The sequence below is a fragment of the Castor canadensis genome, chromosome 8, assembly GCF_047511655.1.
Source record: "Castor canadensis chromosome 8, mCasCan1.hap1v2, whole genome shotgun sequence".
Classification (NCBI taxonomy): Eukaryota; Metazoa; Chordata; class Mammalia; order Rodentia; family Castoridae; genus Castor; species Castor canadensis.
Window position 1 is genome coordinate 119841309 of NC_133393.1, and position 19422 is coordinate 119860730.

Below are 19422 nucleotides of genomic sequence, written 5' to 3' on the forward strand. Positions count from 1 at the left end.
ATAAGAGGTTATTCTAAACAATAACTCGATTGCAGTATTCTGGGGGGAAATTCTACATGTTGGGATAATTTCTTGGGATGACTGTCTAACTGGTTGATATTTATCATACCTAAAAGCTGGAATGAGACATAAAAATAGAAAATTACTGCTTTTATAGGTTTAACATCCATCAGGAAGCTGGTTGGGTACAAAATTATGATCTATTCTAGGATTTCAACACTGACTTCAGTAATAGCAGAAAGTAAAAAAAGAAAAATGTACATAGGGAGAAAAATCTCTAGTCATTTTATGAACATACCACTCCATTCACTGATAGCAGCTGGTCTCCTCTTTTGAGGCCTCCTTGTCTTTCAGCCACCCCTCCAGGGATGATGCGAGAGATATAAATTGGTGAATTTTGCTCCTTTCCTCCCATCACGTTAAAACCAAGGCCTTCATCAGTCTTTGGCAGTTCCACTACCCGAGGGTGGGAGTGGCCTTCACTAGCTGCAAAGGCTGCAACTGTTGCCTGAAAGAAAAGATGGTCTTTTGATAATAAAGCAAGGGATACAAGGCTAATCATATGCTTTGCAGGGGACAACTCAAGCAACTTCTTATAGCATTCTCCTGTGAAAGAAAGCTCACAGAATGTGTTCATGTAGATCCCGTCTATAAGTCTTTTCTTTGGTGAAGACCCTCCTAGCTATTTCCAGCTTTCTAGAGCTTATCCAGCATGGTTAAATTTTCACATAAAAATCTGTCACAGTTACCTCAATTAGATGCAAATCCTCCTGTTCCTGGACTCCAAACAGTTCTGGTACATATATTACCTAGCATTATAATTATTTTGGACATATTCTGACTATGAACACCCCTAAGGGCTGTCTATGTCTCGCATGTTTTGTATGACATACAGTCTAACTTGGTGCTAGCAAATAAATATTTATTCAGTAAACTGAGGAACTCATACATGTATGTTCTTACAAATACATATGCAGCCTTACTATTGTCAGGCTACTGGTTTAGTAATTTAAATTTTTTTTAATTCAAAACTCATACAAGAAAATAAATATCAAATGAAATAATAGATTCAAAGAGATTATTTTCACTTCATAGCAAATTCCATATTATTATGTGAGATCTTCTATCTAGCCCAAGATTTTCCCCCTATATTTTACATTAATATGTCAAGTACTACAATGATTTGGGCAAAATTAACTGTCTCTGACATCATGCCTGGATATGTAAAGCATAATTAATATGGACATAAGATTATGATAAATTATAAATTTATTTATATACATAAATAAATTTATGTATATAAATTTATATATATATAAATTTCTTTAAGATCAAGAAAATGACTTACCATTAGTTCCTGCCCTCCCCCCCATAGAAATGACAGCATTTGAGTACTTCCAATCAAGAAAAGATTCTCTGTCTGCTTCTTATTTTCTACTTCCATATCCTGCTTTAACCACAGTTGATTAGGTGCCTACTATAAAGTGATTTACTCAACACTGTGAAAATATTGATTCCCAACTACAGTACATTCTTTTTCCACACACAGTGTAATCACATTCATTTAGCATTATGCTACTGCCTGCATTTAGTGAAAAGATAGTGGATGATATGGAAATAATGGCTTGTTTGTAGCTGCATGCATTGCTCATGCAAACCTTGTCGTCATGCATAGGTTTTAATGGCTGACATGGATGCAATGCAGACAGCCCAGAAACAACCAGAAAATATTGTGCTATTGCAACCTTATGCTGCTATCCTGCTGTTCTACATGAATAAGAAATGAGAATGGTAAAACACTACATAATTCACTTTCCCCTTAATTAAACCATGTAGGGATCATTTTTCTCTGTGTGTTCCACTTCAGTACAAGCAAAGCATGATGTAATGGTAATAATACCTTTTTTTTTTTTTGCTTGGGTTAGGAAAAAAAACCCTTACAAATCTACAGTGTTCAGTTACAGAATGAAAACCAAAAATTCAGGAAAGAAACCAAACAACAGGTGATGTAACACAAAGGAAATAAACGGAAAATTCGGATTAGTTTCACTGAGTTCTCATTTCTTATACACTATTAGAAAGATTAAAGTTTTTTAAAAAGCAAGTCATGTTCTATTACAATATTTCTGTATTTGTGAAATATGAACTGCTTCAGTGATTTTGGTTTAAAACTACCGTTTCCTAATGATCTGTCTTCTAGAAAATATCAAAATCCTATTGTATCATTTACTTAATAGCATCTCTGAATTTAAGTTTTTAAAGAACAAAAGTGACTTCTACCACAAAAGGTGACAAGTCTTCCCTTGAGATCAATCCTTTCAGCAAGTTACAAGAAGAATCCTAGATCAGTGTTTTCAGGTGAGTTATTTTCCCACCTAACTTACATCAAGACTTTAGACCAGTGCAAATAATCTTCTTGGACTAAATAGGATACAGGCTCTTTCAGATCAGAAGAATGTGTCAGAAAACCATGTAGTAGTTGTACAATGAACCAGCAGATTTGCTTGTGCCAAATGGACATTTAGCAAGTTTAATGAAATCATTCTCCTTTCTTAAGCTACAGAAGCAGCAGAAACGTTCAATTTTCCATTAGGATTTTTACCTGGGAAGTAGTACTGGTTCTAGACTCTGGGCTGCCACTGATGTCTAAATTCTCTTAGAGTGTACACACGAGAATACCTGAAACACACACGCGCACAATCAATTACTAGATCACTGGGGTCAAGTATATTTTTAAAGTTACTCAAGTCTTACCTTTGCTGTGGCCCTCGCACGGAATTCAGGACAGCCATTAACAGTTATCGTTTCATGCATATATTGATACACCTAAAATATTCATATAAAAAAGAATGTGTAAGAATTTAAGACTATCAAGTTTTTCCTTTCAGATCAACAATAAATTTTTTCTTTGTAGGATAGACGCTCTCTATCATAAGCAAACTAGGGCTGAATAAACTATGATGACTTGGACAAAACATACCTCCTATTTTTGGGTGGGGTGGGTTGGAATAGACAAGGCAATCACATTGATTCAGAAATTTTAAATTTGTTTCAAATATTAAAAAAACCTTATATTTGGTTTTAGAAAATTATTTTGTCAGTAATTTAATATTATGCACAGTTTTAGCTCTAAAACTAGTTACGAGTTATGTGTATAGATACTTTTTGAGTTTAGCAATATTTTCTAGTTTTCTAAATTGATATTCCATCAAGCTAGGAAAACAATATCTTTCTCTTGGCCCAAACTCTAACATGTTGGAAGATAAGTTACTGTTAATGATGCACAGTCATAATTTCAAACATTCATAACTTAACTCACTCTATGAATAAATGAATTATATAAAGTTAGAGATAAAATGGTATTCCAGAGTGACAAATAAAGTAAAAGATTCTAGTTTCTAGAACTAGAGCAACATATAAGCTATTGGTTGATGCCAAAATTTAGATGAAATAGAAAGGATGGAGGTAAAATTTGGACCTAAAATGATGTTGTAGGAAAAATACAAGTTTTTTCTGAGTAATGGACCTACATTTGAGTTTTATGATACAATTGGGGAATTATATGGCCTCATTTTACTATACTGATCCTCTTTTTGTCCATCTAGAAAGTGGGTAAAGAGTATTTATTTAGTAGGATCATTTTTGTTTGAAATTACAGTTTCAAGGCACCTGGGTCCTAAAAGCACTTCTGAAACAGTAGATGTTGTTTTACTAATTATGGTTTTAGACACAACTGTAGAAACTGTTGCAACATAGTAGATAAAATTATTTTCCTTCTAAACTTCCAGGGATGGGATTATAAAACCTTTATGTTAATGATAAAATAAAATGCCTCAAGTGTGGAGAATGACACTTAAAGGTTTGAAAAAGACATTTGGTAAAGGAAACAAGGCTAAATATATTGGATTACATGCTCATTTTGAATTTAACTAATAAAATTCTAAAAATATATTGCACATAATACATGGAGGTAAAAGTCTCTCTCATATTATGCTGGAGTACTTTGGGGGGAGTGGCCTTTTAGGTATTTCATTAAAAAATGAAGTAAGTTAACTACTATTGAAGTTTTGAAGGGGGATTTCTTCCATTCTATCAATCATATTTTAAATGTTTGAGTTGAAAGTCATTAAAGTGAATCATTCAACAATCACTTATTGAGTGTCTTCCTAATAATTTTGTTGGGCCCTCATTTTTCAAACACATTTGGTTGAATTTCCAGCAACGCTGATTCATCTTTCCCAGGTGACATGATTAGAAAGGAAATAGACAAAGTAGTCTGGACTAGAAAGGTAGGAATATAATTGAGAATCTACTTTGTACTTTTGAGCCTCTGCTAAACAATTGGGTGTTCACTTTCTGTGGGAAATCTGAATGGTGACAAGAACAGGTTTCCAAAAGGTCAGCTATGAAATCTGTAATATGTCACTGCAAATTTTTTTCCAGGTTACCAGAATAGCTGTCAAACATATTTCCTTGAAATGGCATTATTTTGTCTTGTAGAGATATCTCTTCCACAAATAAATTCTACTTATTTGCTCTAATAGACCATTAAGAAATTTTCTTTGCTTTGCTTCTCTTGTTAATAAACTCTTTCATATCTGATCCTTTGTTCCAGTCTAACTCATTCTCTCCTGCTGAAAGGCAATGCATCAGGGTAAATGGGTTCTCCCAACTATCAACTATTCACTTCAGTTGGTATCATCAAGTAGCTAGCTGACTGCATTGCTTCAGTGTTCTTGGCTATCTGTTGTCCTTACAGTAAAACTGACAACATCAAATGCTTACAGGAATCAGACCAGAGATAATAGGGCAGAACCCAGCCTACTTTCCTAACTCATCCTACCTCCTGTTTTTGTTTCCAAACATATCAAACCCTTCCAGTTGTCCAGATGTTTGCATATCCTGTTAACTCTGGCCAGAATGCCCTTCCACCTGGCAGATACTCATTTATCCAAGTTTAAGATGGTGAACAAAGGGCAAGTCAGATATTCTCTCTTCTGTTAAATGTTCTCTGCCTCAATCAAGTAGAGTGAGTCTCTCCCTCCTCAGTTCCTGGCCTCTGAATTTGCCTGGGGTGATTATGGTTAACCTTTCCAGGGAATGTGACTTCTTTGCTTACATACAGTGATGTTTATGAGGACAATCATTTAGGAAATAATTAAGAGGTTGTCATCAACTGATTAAGACAGAAAGTAATTTTGTAAGTGCCTGAGGTAAATACCTAATAAATATCACAAATTAAGAAGAATTATTTCTAATGTCCTAATTTGAATTGTCAATTAAAAAGTAGGATACCCAAAGGACAGTACTGTCTAGATAATTGCACAAGCTCTAGAGATGGCCTGGAAGAAACCTAGCTCTGCCACTTTCTAATTGAATGATGCTGGTCAGTAAAGCATTGATTTCTCTGGGACTTAATTTTCTCATTTGAAAAATAAGCCTTAAAATGAAACTAACTTCTAAATCTTTTATGAAGACTGAGTAAGATAAGAACAATTTCCCACATGTAATTAACTAACTAAAAATTAGCTACTTTTATTATAGTTGCTGTTTTTTAATGTTGCTCATCTTATTTGATCAGGGGAATTGCTTTAGGAGCATCTCCTACACGTAGCAAGCTGCTCATGAACAATCTTTACAAAGAGTTGATCAAAGGCTGTCCTTCTTAACTGGAGGCAAATTTGTCCTCCAGGAGAAATTTGGTAATGTCTGGAGACATTTTTGGTTGTCACAAATGGGGAGGGAGGGTGATGTTACTGGAGTTTAACATATGGTGGCCAGGGATTGTTCTAAACAACCTACAGTACACATGGAAGCCCCCCATGACAAAGAATTATCAGCCAAAATGTCAGTAGAGCTGAGGTTAGAATAACCTGACCTAAGGAATCAAGCCATATATTTTCTTCTTATATGCAATTGTTAATTAAGCCATAAAATACACTTACGTAGCTCTGAGTAAGAGTTCTTATAAATAATTATTGCATTGCACTATCATGTTTTAATGAGGGCTTACTTGGGTCAAATTAATGCTAACCATGTACCCATGCACTCATTAATTTCTCACAACTTTTCATTCCAGCACTCTAGATACAAGAAAACTGGGCCAAAGAAATGGTGACATGCCATACTTCTAGTTAGTTGGAGAATTATTGCACAAATTCATGCCAATCTACCCCCAAGTCCTTTTCTCTTTTGGTCAATCACATCAGGCTTTATCATATTAAGAAGGCATCAGACCACTATTATTTTGGCAGAATGCATGAAAACAAAAATTTGTAAATGAAACAAGTATTTCTTTATATTTGAATGAGAGTAACCATATACTTTTATTGCTATAGTTGAGTTATAACATAACATAAAACATAACATAACATAGAATAACATAACACAACATGACATAACATAACATAATATGATACAGTACATTAGCTACCCTGAAGTAAGGTATGGCTGCAAATATAAAATGCAACTGTTCTAGAACTAACAAATTCATTACTACAAATTGAGGTGAAATAGTATTTTAATCTCCTTTTATGATGATAATATACTAAGATTAAGTTAAAACAATTTAATACTATTATCCATCTTTTTTTTTTCCCTACAAGATAAGATAGATTCTGATTCCTTAGTGTCCAAAAGTGAAATGAAGAAGGACATGGTCTGGTTAAAAGTTAGGTCAAAGCTTGGAGATATTAGTTCTGGTTTCATTTTCTGTTATCACCTTAGGACCTTCCTGGGCCTCTCATTTCCTAACAGGCAAAACGTATCCTTGCCCATCTTCCTTCTCAAGGTCAATTACAGAAGTATTTTTATACTTTGAAGAAAGCTGTCATAGAAATGTAAATTATTTGGCCATATATCCTGAGGCAGTTCTTAAGGGGAAGAGAAAAAATGGCTGCATGAGCTTCAACCAGGAGCGATGGGGCTCATAGTTCTCTGAATCCTTTGGATCCCCAGGTGTGTAACGAACTTCAGTGATAGCATGTCTAAGGACATTCCACTGGACGGAATGGGTTTAATTCCTAAGGTAGGTCAAATAACTGCTAGAAACAGAGTTTTACCTTACATTTCAGCCTCAGTAATTTCCTAACTCAGATTTAATTACATTTTTCCTATTTAGGATCTATTCCAAGCTAAAAATCAATTTGCAAAGATAGATCAATAAAAACAATAGAATAGTACTGAGTTGATTCTGAAAGCGCATTTATTAATTTGTTCAGCTCACATTCATTTCAAAGTTATTTTAACCTATGTGTTAGGTACCTGGGCTAAAATTTATGAAAGAGAAAAATAATGGATGCTTGCAAAACTATGGAAAAACATTAATTTTTCATTTAGAGGTTTATTTTTAAAATTTTAAGTGAATAATTTACATTTTGCTTTTCTTTATCCTAAAAAAGCAAATGGACTACTTTTTCTGGATGGAAATTTTTCACTGAGAATAACAAGTACAAATGAAGTAAAAGCTTCACTTTGACTTCAATTTATCTACTAAATTTACAATAGTATTCCCACTTAGAGTTAAGATAAATAGCTACAACTCTAGTACAAGAAGAGTTTGCTTTTGAGATTTCATTTATACAAATGTTAGACAACATCACAATATAAACTTTCTAGTGCACAGTTTTTCTTGATCTTAAGCATCCTAGATGGTACAGAAGGGGTAGGAAATGAGGACAACCTATCCTAAGAATTTCTCATCCTGGATCCTTTTTCTATGAGACTTTAAATAACACAACATCTGCATACCTTATTTCATATGTAAAGCCCTAGCTTCAAAAAAAAAAGACAAAGTATATAAGAACATAATCCATTATGTTCTCACTATAATAGTTACTATAGCTTTTATTTCTATTATTAATACATGTACAATAAGATGTCACTAGAATGATGCTTTTACAATGTAGATGCTTAGGTTAAAATATTTTCTTTGAGTCTGGAACTATATTTTAAATGTTCTGTCTTCTATTTTTACAGAATAGTTTTATGGTCCTTTGTATTCTGATGTTATTTAAAAATTTCTATGTGAGGCAGCTACCAAGTAGACTCATTCAACACAATCCCCATTTTCAACCCTCTCCTCCCAGTGTGGCCTGGCCACGTGACCCAGTGCTGTGTCATGAGAATTCAATTGGAAATACATGAGGAGCCTCTAGGAAAGTGTGATTCTCTTTTCCCATCCTGTATTTCTTGTCCCAAGTGTGCACAGAATCAACTACGGCTACAACCTTCAACTTCCAGAGAAAGGGCACAGAAGTGAGTGTACGTATGCCTCAGTTCTGAGCCCTGCCACAGGGCTCCTGAGTCTCTGCAAACAGCTATCTGCTTCTCTACTTCTTGTAAAGTAGAAAAATAGCTCTGTATAGTGAAGCCAGTGAAGTTGGATCCTCTGTTACTTTCAGCCCAAAGATTTCCTGCTTGCTATAATTTCCAAGTAAATTTATAGAGACCTCCGCCATCTTTAGTCTCTTTTCTACTGCTGTCTCAAGTTCTGAAAGTTGTAATCTTGTCCATTAGAAGTAATGGCAAATTCGTTAATATGAGAGGCTAGGCACAGAGGACATACTGAAATCATGGTTTTAAAATAAAGACAGAGACCAACTCTTTGAAAACACTGCTAAGAAAATGGAAAGACAAGTTGACAAGGAGAAAATGTTTGAAAATCATGTATCTGATAAAAACTTCACATCCAGAATTGCTAAGGAGCTCTTAATGTCAAAAATAAGAAAATAGGCTGTTTGAAAGCTGCCTCCTTCTGCTAATAAGCTCAAGCCGGTGCATACAATCTCCACCTCACGGGTTAAACGGAGAAACCAGGAGGGCCCCCTGGCGGCCAGTCGCCAGCACCCAGACGGCTTGGGAAGACACAGACCAGGTGAGCTTCGCAGTACCGCGGTTCCCCCACAGACAAGCCTGGGCCAGAGCAGCATAGCCCCCTGGACAGACTGACCTCCACCCGGGGAAAAAAGAGAAACTGAGTAATAAGCAATAAGAGCAATAAAGACACGCTGGAAAGAGGGTGGGGCGCCCTGAGCGCTGAAGACTGGGGGAAGGGAACCCTTCCTGGGACTGTAAATAAACGAGCCGGGCGGCCGGAGAGGCTCTGGCGGGAGCAGGGTGGGGCACGCTCCCAGCAACCAGAAGTGGGGAAGCTTGTGAGAGTGGCGGAGGGAGGAAAACTCCATAGGAGAGGAGGGAAGACCAACTTCCCACGTGAACTGTAAACAAACATGGTGGCTGGCAGGAGCAGCAGCACCGCCCAGTAATCAGGAGTAGGAAAGCTTGTGAAAGTGGCAGTGGGAGGAAAACTTCACAGGAGAGGAGGGAAGACCCACTTCCCACATGAACTATAAATAAACATGCAGGTCTGACAAAGCGGGTGCAGTGTCACCTTTCCCAGTGCTTGGAAAGGGTAAAGCCTGCAGCAGAGGCTCACGCACAGAAGAACTCTGAACAAACAAAGCCTGTGGGGCCAGGTGAGTGCTAAGCTCACCCCAGAGAGATCTGTCCAAATTACACCTGCAAGGGGAAAAACTTACTGAAACTGTACTGCATTTGAACTTGGGACACTAGGTGGGGTTTTGTGTGTGTGTGTGTGTGTGTGTGTGTGTGTGTGTAGTTTTGTTCTACTTTATGCATCCCCTTTGATGAGACAACTACAGAACAACATCTGAGGCACCATCTCCAGGACTGGAGACTGGGACGGACACCCAAATTATTAAGACGGAAACTTCATTGCATTTGAACTTGGAGGGTTTTTTGGTTTGTTTTTTTTTTTAATTTTCTATTTTCCATTTTATTTTAATTCATTTTTAATATATAGATATTTCTTTCATTTACTTATTTTTTATTTTTATTCCTATCTTAATTTTTTTAAATTTTTTATTTTCAATCCTATCTCTGTCCCTCTAATGTCTGTTCAGCTTACTGTCAATTAGTACACTAATGCTCCCTGTTTATACCTTTGAAACTTTCTTGTCTGAAACCTTGTTCTGCTTTCTCCCTCTTGTCTGTGTATTTGTTTTCTCCTTTTCTTTAACTTCTTCCTTTCCATCTCAACTCACCCTTCCATTCTAAATATTACCATTGTTATTATTACAAGCTAGAAAATACTTAATTGCACACAGTACAGGGACAGTAACAACACCAAAGACAATGACAGGAAGACAGAAAAAAACAGGGAAACCAGTTTCCCCACAGCAAAAAATTAGTACAGGAACCAGAGGGGAATGAAGAAAACAGAAACTCAGATCCAGACTCCAACAAAATGAAGATAAACTATGCCAAAGGACCCAATGAAGCCCACCAGAATAATTTAAAAGAAGACATACTGCAAGTACTCAGTGAGAATTTTATAGAGATGATACTGGATAGGGTCAGCCAAAATGTACAGGAGACACTCAAGAAAGTCCAAGACAACAAAAATAGAGAATTTGAAAAAGCAAAAGAAGAAATAAAGGAAACCATAGAAGCACTGTATAAACACCAAAGTGAAAGAGAGAACACAATGAATAAATGGATAAATGCACTCAGGACAAAAATAGACAGCATTAAAGAGGAAAACAGCCAGGATATGGAAAAACTCAGAAAAAAGAACAAAACAGAACTGCAAAACAAAACGGAAGGCCAATCCAGCAGAATAGAACGAACAGAAGACAGAATCTCAGAACTTGAAGATGAAATGGTAATTAAAGGAAAAACTGAATAACTATTAATTGAACAACTCAAGACCTGTGAAAAGAAAATGCAAGAACTCACCAACTCCATCAAAAGACCAAAAGTGAGAATCATGGGCATCGAAGAAGGAGAAGAGGTGCAAGTGAAGGGAATGCGTAATCTATTCAACAAAATAATAATGGAAAATTTCCCAAATCTAGACAAAGATATTCCCATACAGATGCAAGAGGCCTCCAGGACACCAAACAGACCAGATCAAAAGAGAACTACTTGATGACATATCATCATTAAAACAACAAGTTCAGAAACTAAGGAAAGAATATTGAAGGATGTAAGAGAGAAAAAACAAGTAACATACAAAGCTAAACCCATTAAAATCACAGCAGACTTCTCAACAGAAACATTAAAAGCAAGAAGAGCATGGGGTGAGATCTTCCGGGCACTGAATGAAAATAACTTCAACCCCAGGATACTCTACCCAGCAAAACTATTATTCAAAATAGATGGAGCAATAAAAGTCTTCCATGATAAGCAGAAACTAAAACAATATGTGACCACAAAGCCACCACTACAAAAGATTCTGCAAGGGATTCTGCACACAGAAAGTGAAGCACAACATAATGATGAAAGGGCAGGCAGCACCAACCTAGAGGAAAAGAAAAAGCTAGAAATTAGAGAGTAACCTCAACATAAGTACACACAATCAAACCTTCAAACAACTAAGACAACTAAGTGACAGGAATCACTACATACCTATCAGTACTAATGCTTAATGTTAATGGACTTAATTCACCCGTCAAAAGGCACTGCTTGATGAAATGGATTAAAAAGGAAGATCCAACAATTTGTTGCTTACAGGAGACCCATCTCACTGACAGAAATAAGCATAGGCTTAGGATGAAAGGCTGGAAGAAGATTTACCAAGCCAATGGCCCCCCAAAACAGGCAGGAGTAGCAATACTTATCTCTGACAAAGTAGACTTCAAACCTACATTGATCAAACGAGATAAAGAAGGACAGTCCATACTAATAAAAGGGGAAATAGACCAAAAGGAAATAATAATCATCAATCTGTATGCACCCAATGTCAACGCACCCAATTTCGTCAAACATACCCTGAAAGACCTAAAAGCATATATAAACGCCAACACAGTGGTTGTGGGAGACTTTAACACTCCATTATCATCAATAGATAGGTCATCCAAACAAAAAATCAATAAAGAAATCCAAGATCTAAAATATGCAATAGATCAAATGGACCTAGTAGATGTCTACAGAACATTTCATCCAACCTCTACACAATATACATTCTTCTCAGCAGCCCATGGAACCTTCTCCAAAACAGATCATATCCTAGGGCACAAAGCAAGTCTCAGCAAATATAAGAAAATAGAAATTATAATGTGCATACTATCTGATCACAATGCAGTAAAAGTAGAAGTCAACAACAAAAGTAAAGACAAAAAACATGCAAACAGCTGGAAACTAAATAATTCATTACTTAATGAAGAATGGATCATCGATGAAATAAAAGAGGAAATTAAAAAGTTTCTGAAAGTCAATGAAAATGAAAACACAACCTATCGGAACCTATGGGACACAGCTAAGGCAGTCCTGAGAGGAAAGTTTATAGCCATGAGTGCATATATTAAAAAGACTGAAAGATCCCAAATCAATGACCTAATGATACATCTCAAACTCCTAGAAAAACAAGAACAAGCAAATCCCAAAACAAATAGAAGGAGAGAAATAATAAAAATAAGAGCTGAAATCAACGAAATAGAAACCAAAAAAACCATACAAAGAATTAATGAAACAAAAAGTTGGTTCTTTGAAAAAATAAACAAGATCGATAGATTCCTGGCAAACCTGACTAAAATGAGGAGAGGAAAAAAAACCCAAATTAGTAGAATCACGAATGCAAAAGGGGAGATAACAACAAACACCATGGAAGTCCAAGAAATCATCAGAGACTACTTTGAGAACCTTTATTCAAATAAATTTGAAATTTTTAAAGAAATGGACAGATTTCTAGATACATATGATCATCCAAAACTGAACCAAGAGGAAATTAATCACCTGAATAGACCTATAACACAAAATGAAATTGAAGCAGCAATCAAGAGTCTCCCCAAAAAGAAAAGTCCAGGACCTGATGGATTCTCTGCTGAATTCTATCAGACCTTTAAAGAAGAACTGAAACCAACCCTCCTTAAACTGGAATAAAAGGAATACAAATAGGTAAAGAAACTGTCAAAATATCCCTATTTGCAGACGACATGATCCTATACCTTAAAGACCCAAAAAACTCTACTCAGAAGCTTCTAGACATCATCAATAGCTATAGCAAGATAGCAGGATATAAAATCAACATAAAAAAAATTAGCATTTCTATACACTAACAATGAGCAAACTGAAAAAGAATGTATGAAAACAATTCCATTTACAATAGCCTCAAAAAAAATCAAATACCTAGGTGTAAACCTAACAAAAGATGTGAAAGACCTCTACAAGGAAAACTATACACTTCTGAAGAAAGAGATTAAGGAAGACTATAGAAAGTGGAGAGATCTCCCATGCTCGTGGATCAGTAGAATCAACATAGTAAAAATGTCAATACTTCCAAAAGTAATCTACATGTTTAATGCAATTCCCATCAAAATTAATGACATTCATTAAAGAGATTGAAAAATCTACTGTTAAATTTATATGGAAACACAAGAGGCCACGAATAGCTAAGGCGATACTCAGTCAAAAGAACAATGCAGGAGGTATCACAATACCTGACTTCAAACTATATTACAAAGCAATAGCAATAAAAACAGCATGGTACTGGCACAAAAACAGATATGAAGACCAGTGGAACAGAATAGAGGACCCAGATATGAAGCCACACAACTATAACCAACTTGCCTTTGACAAAGGAGCTAAAAATATACGATGGAGAAATAGCAGCCTCTTCAACAAAAACTGCTGGGAAAACTGGTTAGCAGTCTGCAAAAAACTGAAACTAGATCCATGTATATCACCCTATACCAAGATTAACTCAAAATGGATCAAGGATCTTAATATCAGACCACAAACTCTAAAGTTGATACAGGAAAGAGTAGGAAATACTCTGGAATTAGTAGGTATAGGTAAGAACTTTCTCAATGAAACCCCAGCAGCACAGCAACTAAGAGATAGCATAGATAAATGGGACCTCATAAAAGTAAAAAGCTTCTGTTCATCAAAAGAAATGGTCTCTAAACTGAAGAGAACACCCACAGAGTGGGAGAAAACATTTGCCAACTATACATCAGATAAAGGGCTGATAACCAGAATATATAGGGAACTTAAAAAACTAAATTCTCCCAAAACTAATGAACCAATAAAGAAATGGGCATGTGAACTAAACAGAACTTTCTCAAAAGAAGAAATTCAAATGGCCAGAAAACACATGAAAAAATGCTCACCATCTCTAGCAATAAAGGAAATGCAAATTAAAACCACGCTGATTCCACCTCACCCCTGTTAGAATAGCCATCATCAGCAACACCACCACCAACAGGTGTTGGCGAGGATGCGGGGAAAAAGGAACCCTCTTACACTGTTGGTGGGAATGTAGACTAGTACAACCACTCTTGAAAAAAATTTGGAGGCTACTTAAAAAGCTAGACATTGATGTACCATTTGATCCAGCAATACCACTCTTGGGAATATACCCAAAAGACTGTGACACAGGTTACTCCAGAGGCACCTGCACACCCATGTTTATTGCAGCACTGTTCACAATAGCCATGTTATGGAAACAGCCACTGACAAATGGATTAAGAAAATGTGGTATCTATACACCATGGAATTTTATGCAGCCATGAAGAAGAACAAAATGTTATCATTCTCTGGTAAATGGATGGAATGGAGAACATCATTCTGAGTGAGGTTAGCCTGGCCCAAAAGACCAAAAATTGTATGTTCTCCCTCATATGTGGACATTAGATCAAGGGCAAACACAACAATGGGATTGGACTTTGAGCACATGATAAAAGCGAGAGCACACAAGGGAGGGGTAAGGATAGGTAAGACACCTAAAAAATTAGCTAGCATTTGTTGCCCTTAATGCAGAGAAACTAAAGCAGATACCTTAAAAGCAACTGAGGCCAATAGGAAAAGGGACCAGGAACTAGAGAAAAGGTTAGATTAAAAAGAATTAACATAGAAGGTAACACACATGCACAGGAAATCAATGTGAGTCAATGCCCTGTATAGCTATCCTTATCTCAACCAGCAAAAACCCTTGTTCCTTCCTATTATTACTTATACTCTCTCTACAACAAAATTAGAAATAAGGGCAAAATAGTTTCTGATGGGTATTGAGGGGGTGGGGGGAGGGGGGGAGGAGTGAGTGGTAAGGGAGGGGGTGGGGGCAGGGGGGAGAAATGACCCAAGCCTTGTATGCACATATGAATAATAAAAAAAAATAAAATAAAATAGTCATATTAAAAGCTCATAAAGTATTTAGACAGGAGAGTCATCGAGAACGATAAATGGGTAACAAATATGAAAGGAAAGCCACCATAAATAGATTAATCTACATATTATCAGAATGTGAAGGTTAAAAGATAATATGCAATATCTAGTGTGAGAAAGAAGGTTAAACTGAAACTTTTTACATGGCTGATGAGAATACATAATGGTACAGTCACTTGAGAAAAAAAAATAAGAGTTTTCTATAAAGCTGAACACACATTTATTTTAAGATCTGTTCATCTATTATTCATAGCTATTAAACCAAGATAAATGAAAAGTTATCTTCATACAAAAATAAGAAACAACTGCTTAGTAGTAGCTTTATTATTATTAGCTCAAACTGGAAACCATCCAAACAGCCTTCAGCAGTGAGTGAATAATCTAATGGAGGTATATTTATGCAAGGGAGAAAGTACTCATACATGCAGCAGTGTGGGTGAATCTCAAATGCATGTTGCTAAGTGAAAAAATCTAGAGTCTGTAATGATTTCATTTATATGACATCCTGGGACAGGCAAAACCATAGAGACAGAAATCAGATCAACGTTGCTATAGGGTAGAGATGGGGATGAGCTTGATACCATTTGAAGGTGTGTTGGAAGTCTATGCTTTGATATTGGTGTATGTGATTATTAAAACCATTAGAACAGTATGCTAAAAGGAGAAATATTACTGTATGCAAATTTTACTTCAACAAACTTGACTTCCAAAAATCAGAAAATACATAGCTTTTTTATGGTGCTGGAGTTTGAACCCATAGCCTCATGGATTCTAGGAAAACACCACCTCTGAGCTACATCCCCAGGCTAGAAAATATTTTTTTTAAGAGTTAGGCAAGCAAGAAAGATTTTTTAAAAACATGAACACATTCAGAAATTTAATCATGATTTTATAAACTGAAAGTAAAGATTTTTGCAACATATTTGCATATAGCTAAGTAAGTAATGTAATGAGTGGCATTAACTTCTTCCCTCATTTTTTTATAAGCATGGAAGCCACAGATGTATTTTAGTGGATGAGAGCATCTCCTTAAAACATAGGATGCTACAGAGATTTTTGTAACATTATGGATGGACTGGCTTCTAAACTGTAAACAGAATCACGATTGGGATCAATTATTGAAAAAAAGAAATAATCCTTTTGGCAACTTTGTGAAAATGAAAATTACATTAGGCCCAGTCATCTCAACAGGGAAAAACATGCAAAGATATCTATCTATCTATATATATATATATTTAGCACTATTGGAGCAAATGAATGAGAAGCGGAGACCACATGGGAAAACATGTCATCTAAATCTTAGTACATTTACAGAATGAATTATGACTTGTTAGATGCATGGCTTTTATTAAAACATCATTTTTTAAAATAAGAAAAACGTAAGATTAAGATCGATATTTACAGCTACCTGTAATTTTTAAATGGATTTTCCGATTCTTCAGATTTTGAAATTCAGAGTTGAGTAAAGAAAGGTTATTTGATTGTGGAATCTGACTTTAAAATATCTAAATATCTTTGTAGCATTAAAAATGAAGATTGAACTCCTCATATCCTTTTATAATTATAGGCCACCTGAGTAGTTGGAAAACGTTCACAATACTGAGCTGTGGTGTATTTATCATAGCATAATAAAAAAAAAATGCTGCAGGTTTTCTGAAAGCAGATGTTAGTACAGGGGAGGTGTCCAAAGTGAATTTACTGCTCATTTATGGCCAAAATGTGATTGCATTCAGTGGGACGGAATCTATAGCTACAGAATCAAGGGCTCTGATGTGACTGTGCATACTGTACTTGACAGTATAACAATGTAGAAATGCAGCTTAACGCACTAAAAAAATAATTTAAGGTGCTTTTTAACCATAATTCCAGATCAACTAAAAGTTGATTCACCTACTAAGGAAGAGATGCTCCAAAAGGATCTAATTTTTGTCTTGAGTATCTTTTTCCATTCTGAAAAAAAAATGGCAGCACCTCTGAATTTTATTTAAAATTAGTTATCAATTTATCTTTTATTTACATTTTAATATGCCTTTGTAATTGTGATAAAATTTTCTTAAAATTAGTGTTAGATTTCTTATAAAGAATTTATGGTTGATATTCAATGTCTAGAGCCAATCGTTTTTTGCAAAATAAATGGAAAATTAAATGTCACTTACAAATAATGTTTTATAGAGTGATACAATCAAAACTCAAATCAACCCAGAAGAAGTCCAGAAAGGATAAAATTCCCAGAGTAACACCATTCTGCATTTCTCTACAATCAATTTGGATGAAAACATGTCACCCAATGCACAGAAACAATACCGACAATGGACACAATGATTTGGTTGAACAATTTGAAGATGTTCATGATATTATTGGTAAAATCAAAGCAATAGCATTGCTCGGGAATGGGCCAAGGGCTTGGTAATGAAACACTCTCCATTGGCCCAGTGATAACTGAGTCACATGCAATCCACTTATGCCCTCAAACCAGGAAGAAGACAAGAAATGGACTGCCAGTTTTTAATCACAGCAGAAATAAAAGACCTTCTTTTAAGGAATTAGCCCATCACTCCATTATCATTTTAAACCATGCTTATGCAGTACATACTAAGTGCTTTTGTCTATACCATGCTTCCTTTTAGCACTGAAGAAGATATCTCAGCTCATATTCCTCAAATCCACTACTCTATTCTTGAAATAACATCAGCCTTACTAAAAGTCTTCTTTAATTTTGTCTTGCCAGAAAGGCATCTAACAAACAAGCCATCAATAGTCTGACAATACTTATAATTAAAAACTACATAAAAACACTGAAATTGAAGTTTGAAAATTTGGTACAAAAACCTTCTAATCACATTCTAGCCTCTGAACACTTGCTTATTTGTCCTCCCAATAATCCCAAGGAAGAAAGACCTATCATGTAATTATCAGTTCCTAGGTACTGTATTAGACTATAGCCTTACTCATAGTACTGATGGTGTCTCTGAAAGGTTAGTAGTCATGAACTAGGCTCAAGTCGAAGCTTCCTGCTTGGGAAAGACATGCCTAGGCCTCTTATTTTATATTCTAGCTGGTTAAGCCAAACTAGACATCATAGATTCAGACTGGAGGAAAGGAAAGGGTTCACATTGGTGTCTGGGCCCAAGCTCCAGTCTCCTATCTGTATTTTACCAGAGAGCTGCAGTAGAGAGGACTTGGGTACCTCCATGATGATAAATTGGTGTACTTTGCCCCTTTGCTTGGGGTGCTTTCACTGTGTTTCTTGTATTGGTGATGCCTGTGAAGGAAGACTGTGGAATGTAGAAGAGGATGTGAGCATCCCTGAACTCTGAGCTGTGACACCATCTCAAGTCTACTTCTCACAGCCCACACATGTATCTCCAAGCTCAGCTATGTGACTTAGACATTCTGCTGCAAAGGGATGCATGCCATTTTTGATTTGCTTTAAAGGACTTTAACTAGACTGCAGCTGTAGAAAAGGTGAGTTGAAATGGCCCATGATTTATAACCAATGTTATGTCTTCAAGTGAATTTATGTGAAAATGGTATGACTAGATTGAAAAAAAATGAAGTCTCATATTGCAAATGATCAGCAAGGCTTGGGTTGATGAGTAGATGAGGAATATTTTGGACAAAGTGATGCCCTTAAATATATAACTATCTACATGGAAGTTTTTCCTAAGATACTGTGTTCAGATAAAGTGTGATGAGAAGAGCACATTAAGAAACTTCTCTAGGATTCTACCTCTTAAGTGATGAGGAAGAAACCTGGAAGTCTGGAATCACTTGAGAAAGAGGATTAAATGCCCTCATGCCTGACAGCGAATGGCACATCTTTCATTTTTTTTTTGGTTTTGTGGGAACTCAGCAAGGAAGCATCAGGACTGTAGGTATGTTAGATAACACAGTTCTCAAAACCTCTCCTAATTTTGAAATTTCTGAAGTTAGTTATATCACTTTCTTTAAGTTAAAATGACTATGCCACATACTGAATTTTCCAAAGAGGACAGAAAACACTTTGTTCAGCTTTATGGTTTCACAACTAATTATTGTTACATAAAAGCAGAATAATTAGTTGTGAAACTATAAAACTGAAGAATGACTCTAATTTAAAAAAAACAACAAACCCGTGCCATTAACCTTTAATCTCGCTGCTTATTTTTATAATTGGTTTATATTTCCAATGGGTTCTTAAAACATACAAATTTCATAAGGTAGTATGCATTAATTTGTACAAATAATTTAATGACT

At 35.7% G+C, this 19422-nt stretch overlaps 1 protein-coding gene across 3 annotated transcripts in view; it reads right to left on the minus strand.

The window, feature by feature from the left end:
* Lin7a (lin-7 homolog A, crumbs cell polarity complex component) overlaps nt 1-19422 on the minus strand; it is a 155506-nt gene that overhangs the window by 59210 nt on the left and 76874 nt on the right. For 2 of the 3 annotated variants that reach the window (XM_074084027.1, XM_020173065.2), the window contains exons 3-4: nt 2755-2826; nt 299-508 (exon numbers count right to left, since the gene is read on the minus strand). In XM_074084027.1, the coding sequence (XP_073940128.1) occupies nt 299-508; nt 2755-2826 (282 nt within the window). Of the gene's footprint in view, nt 1-298; nt 509-2602; nt 2680-2754; nt 2827-19422 lie in introns of all 3 variants that reach the window. The other variant, XM_074084028.1, reaches the window with a different exon arrangement.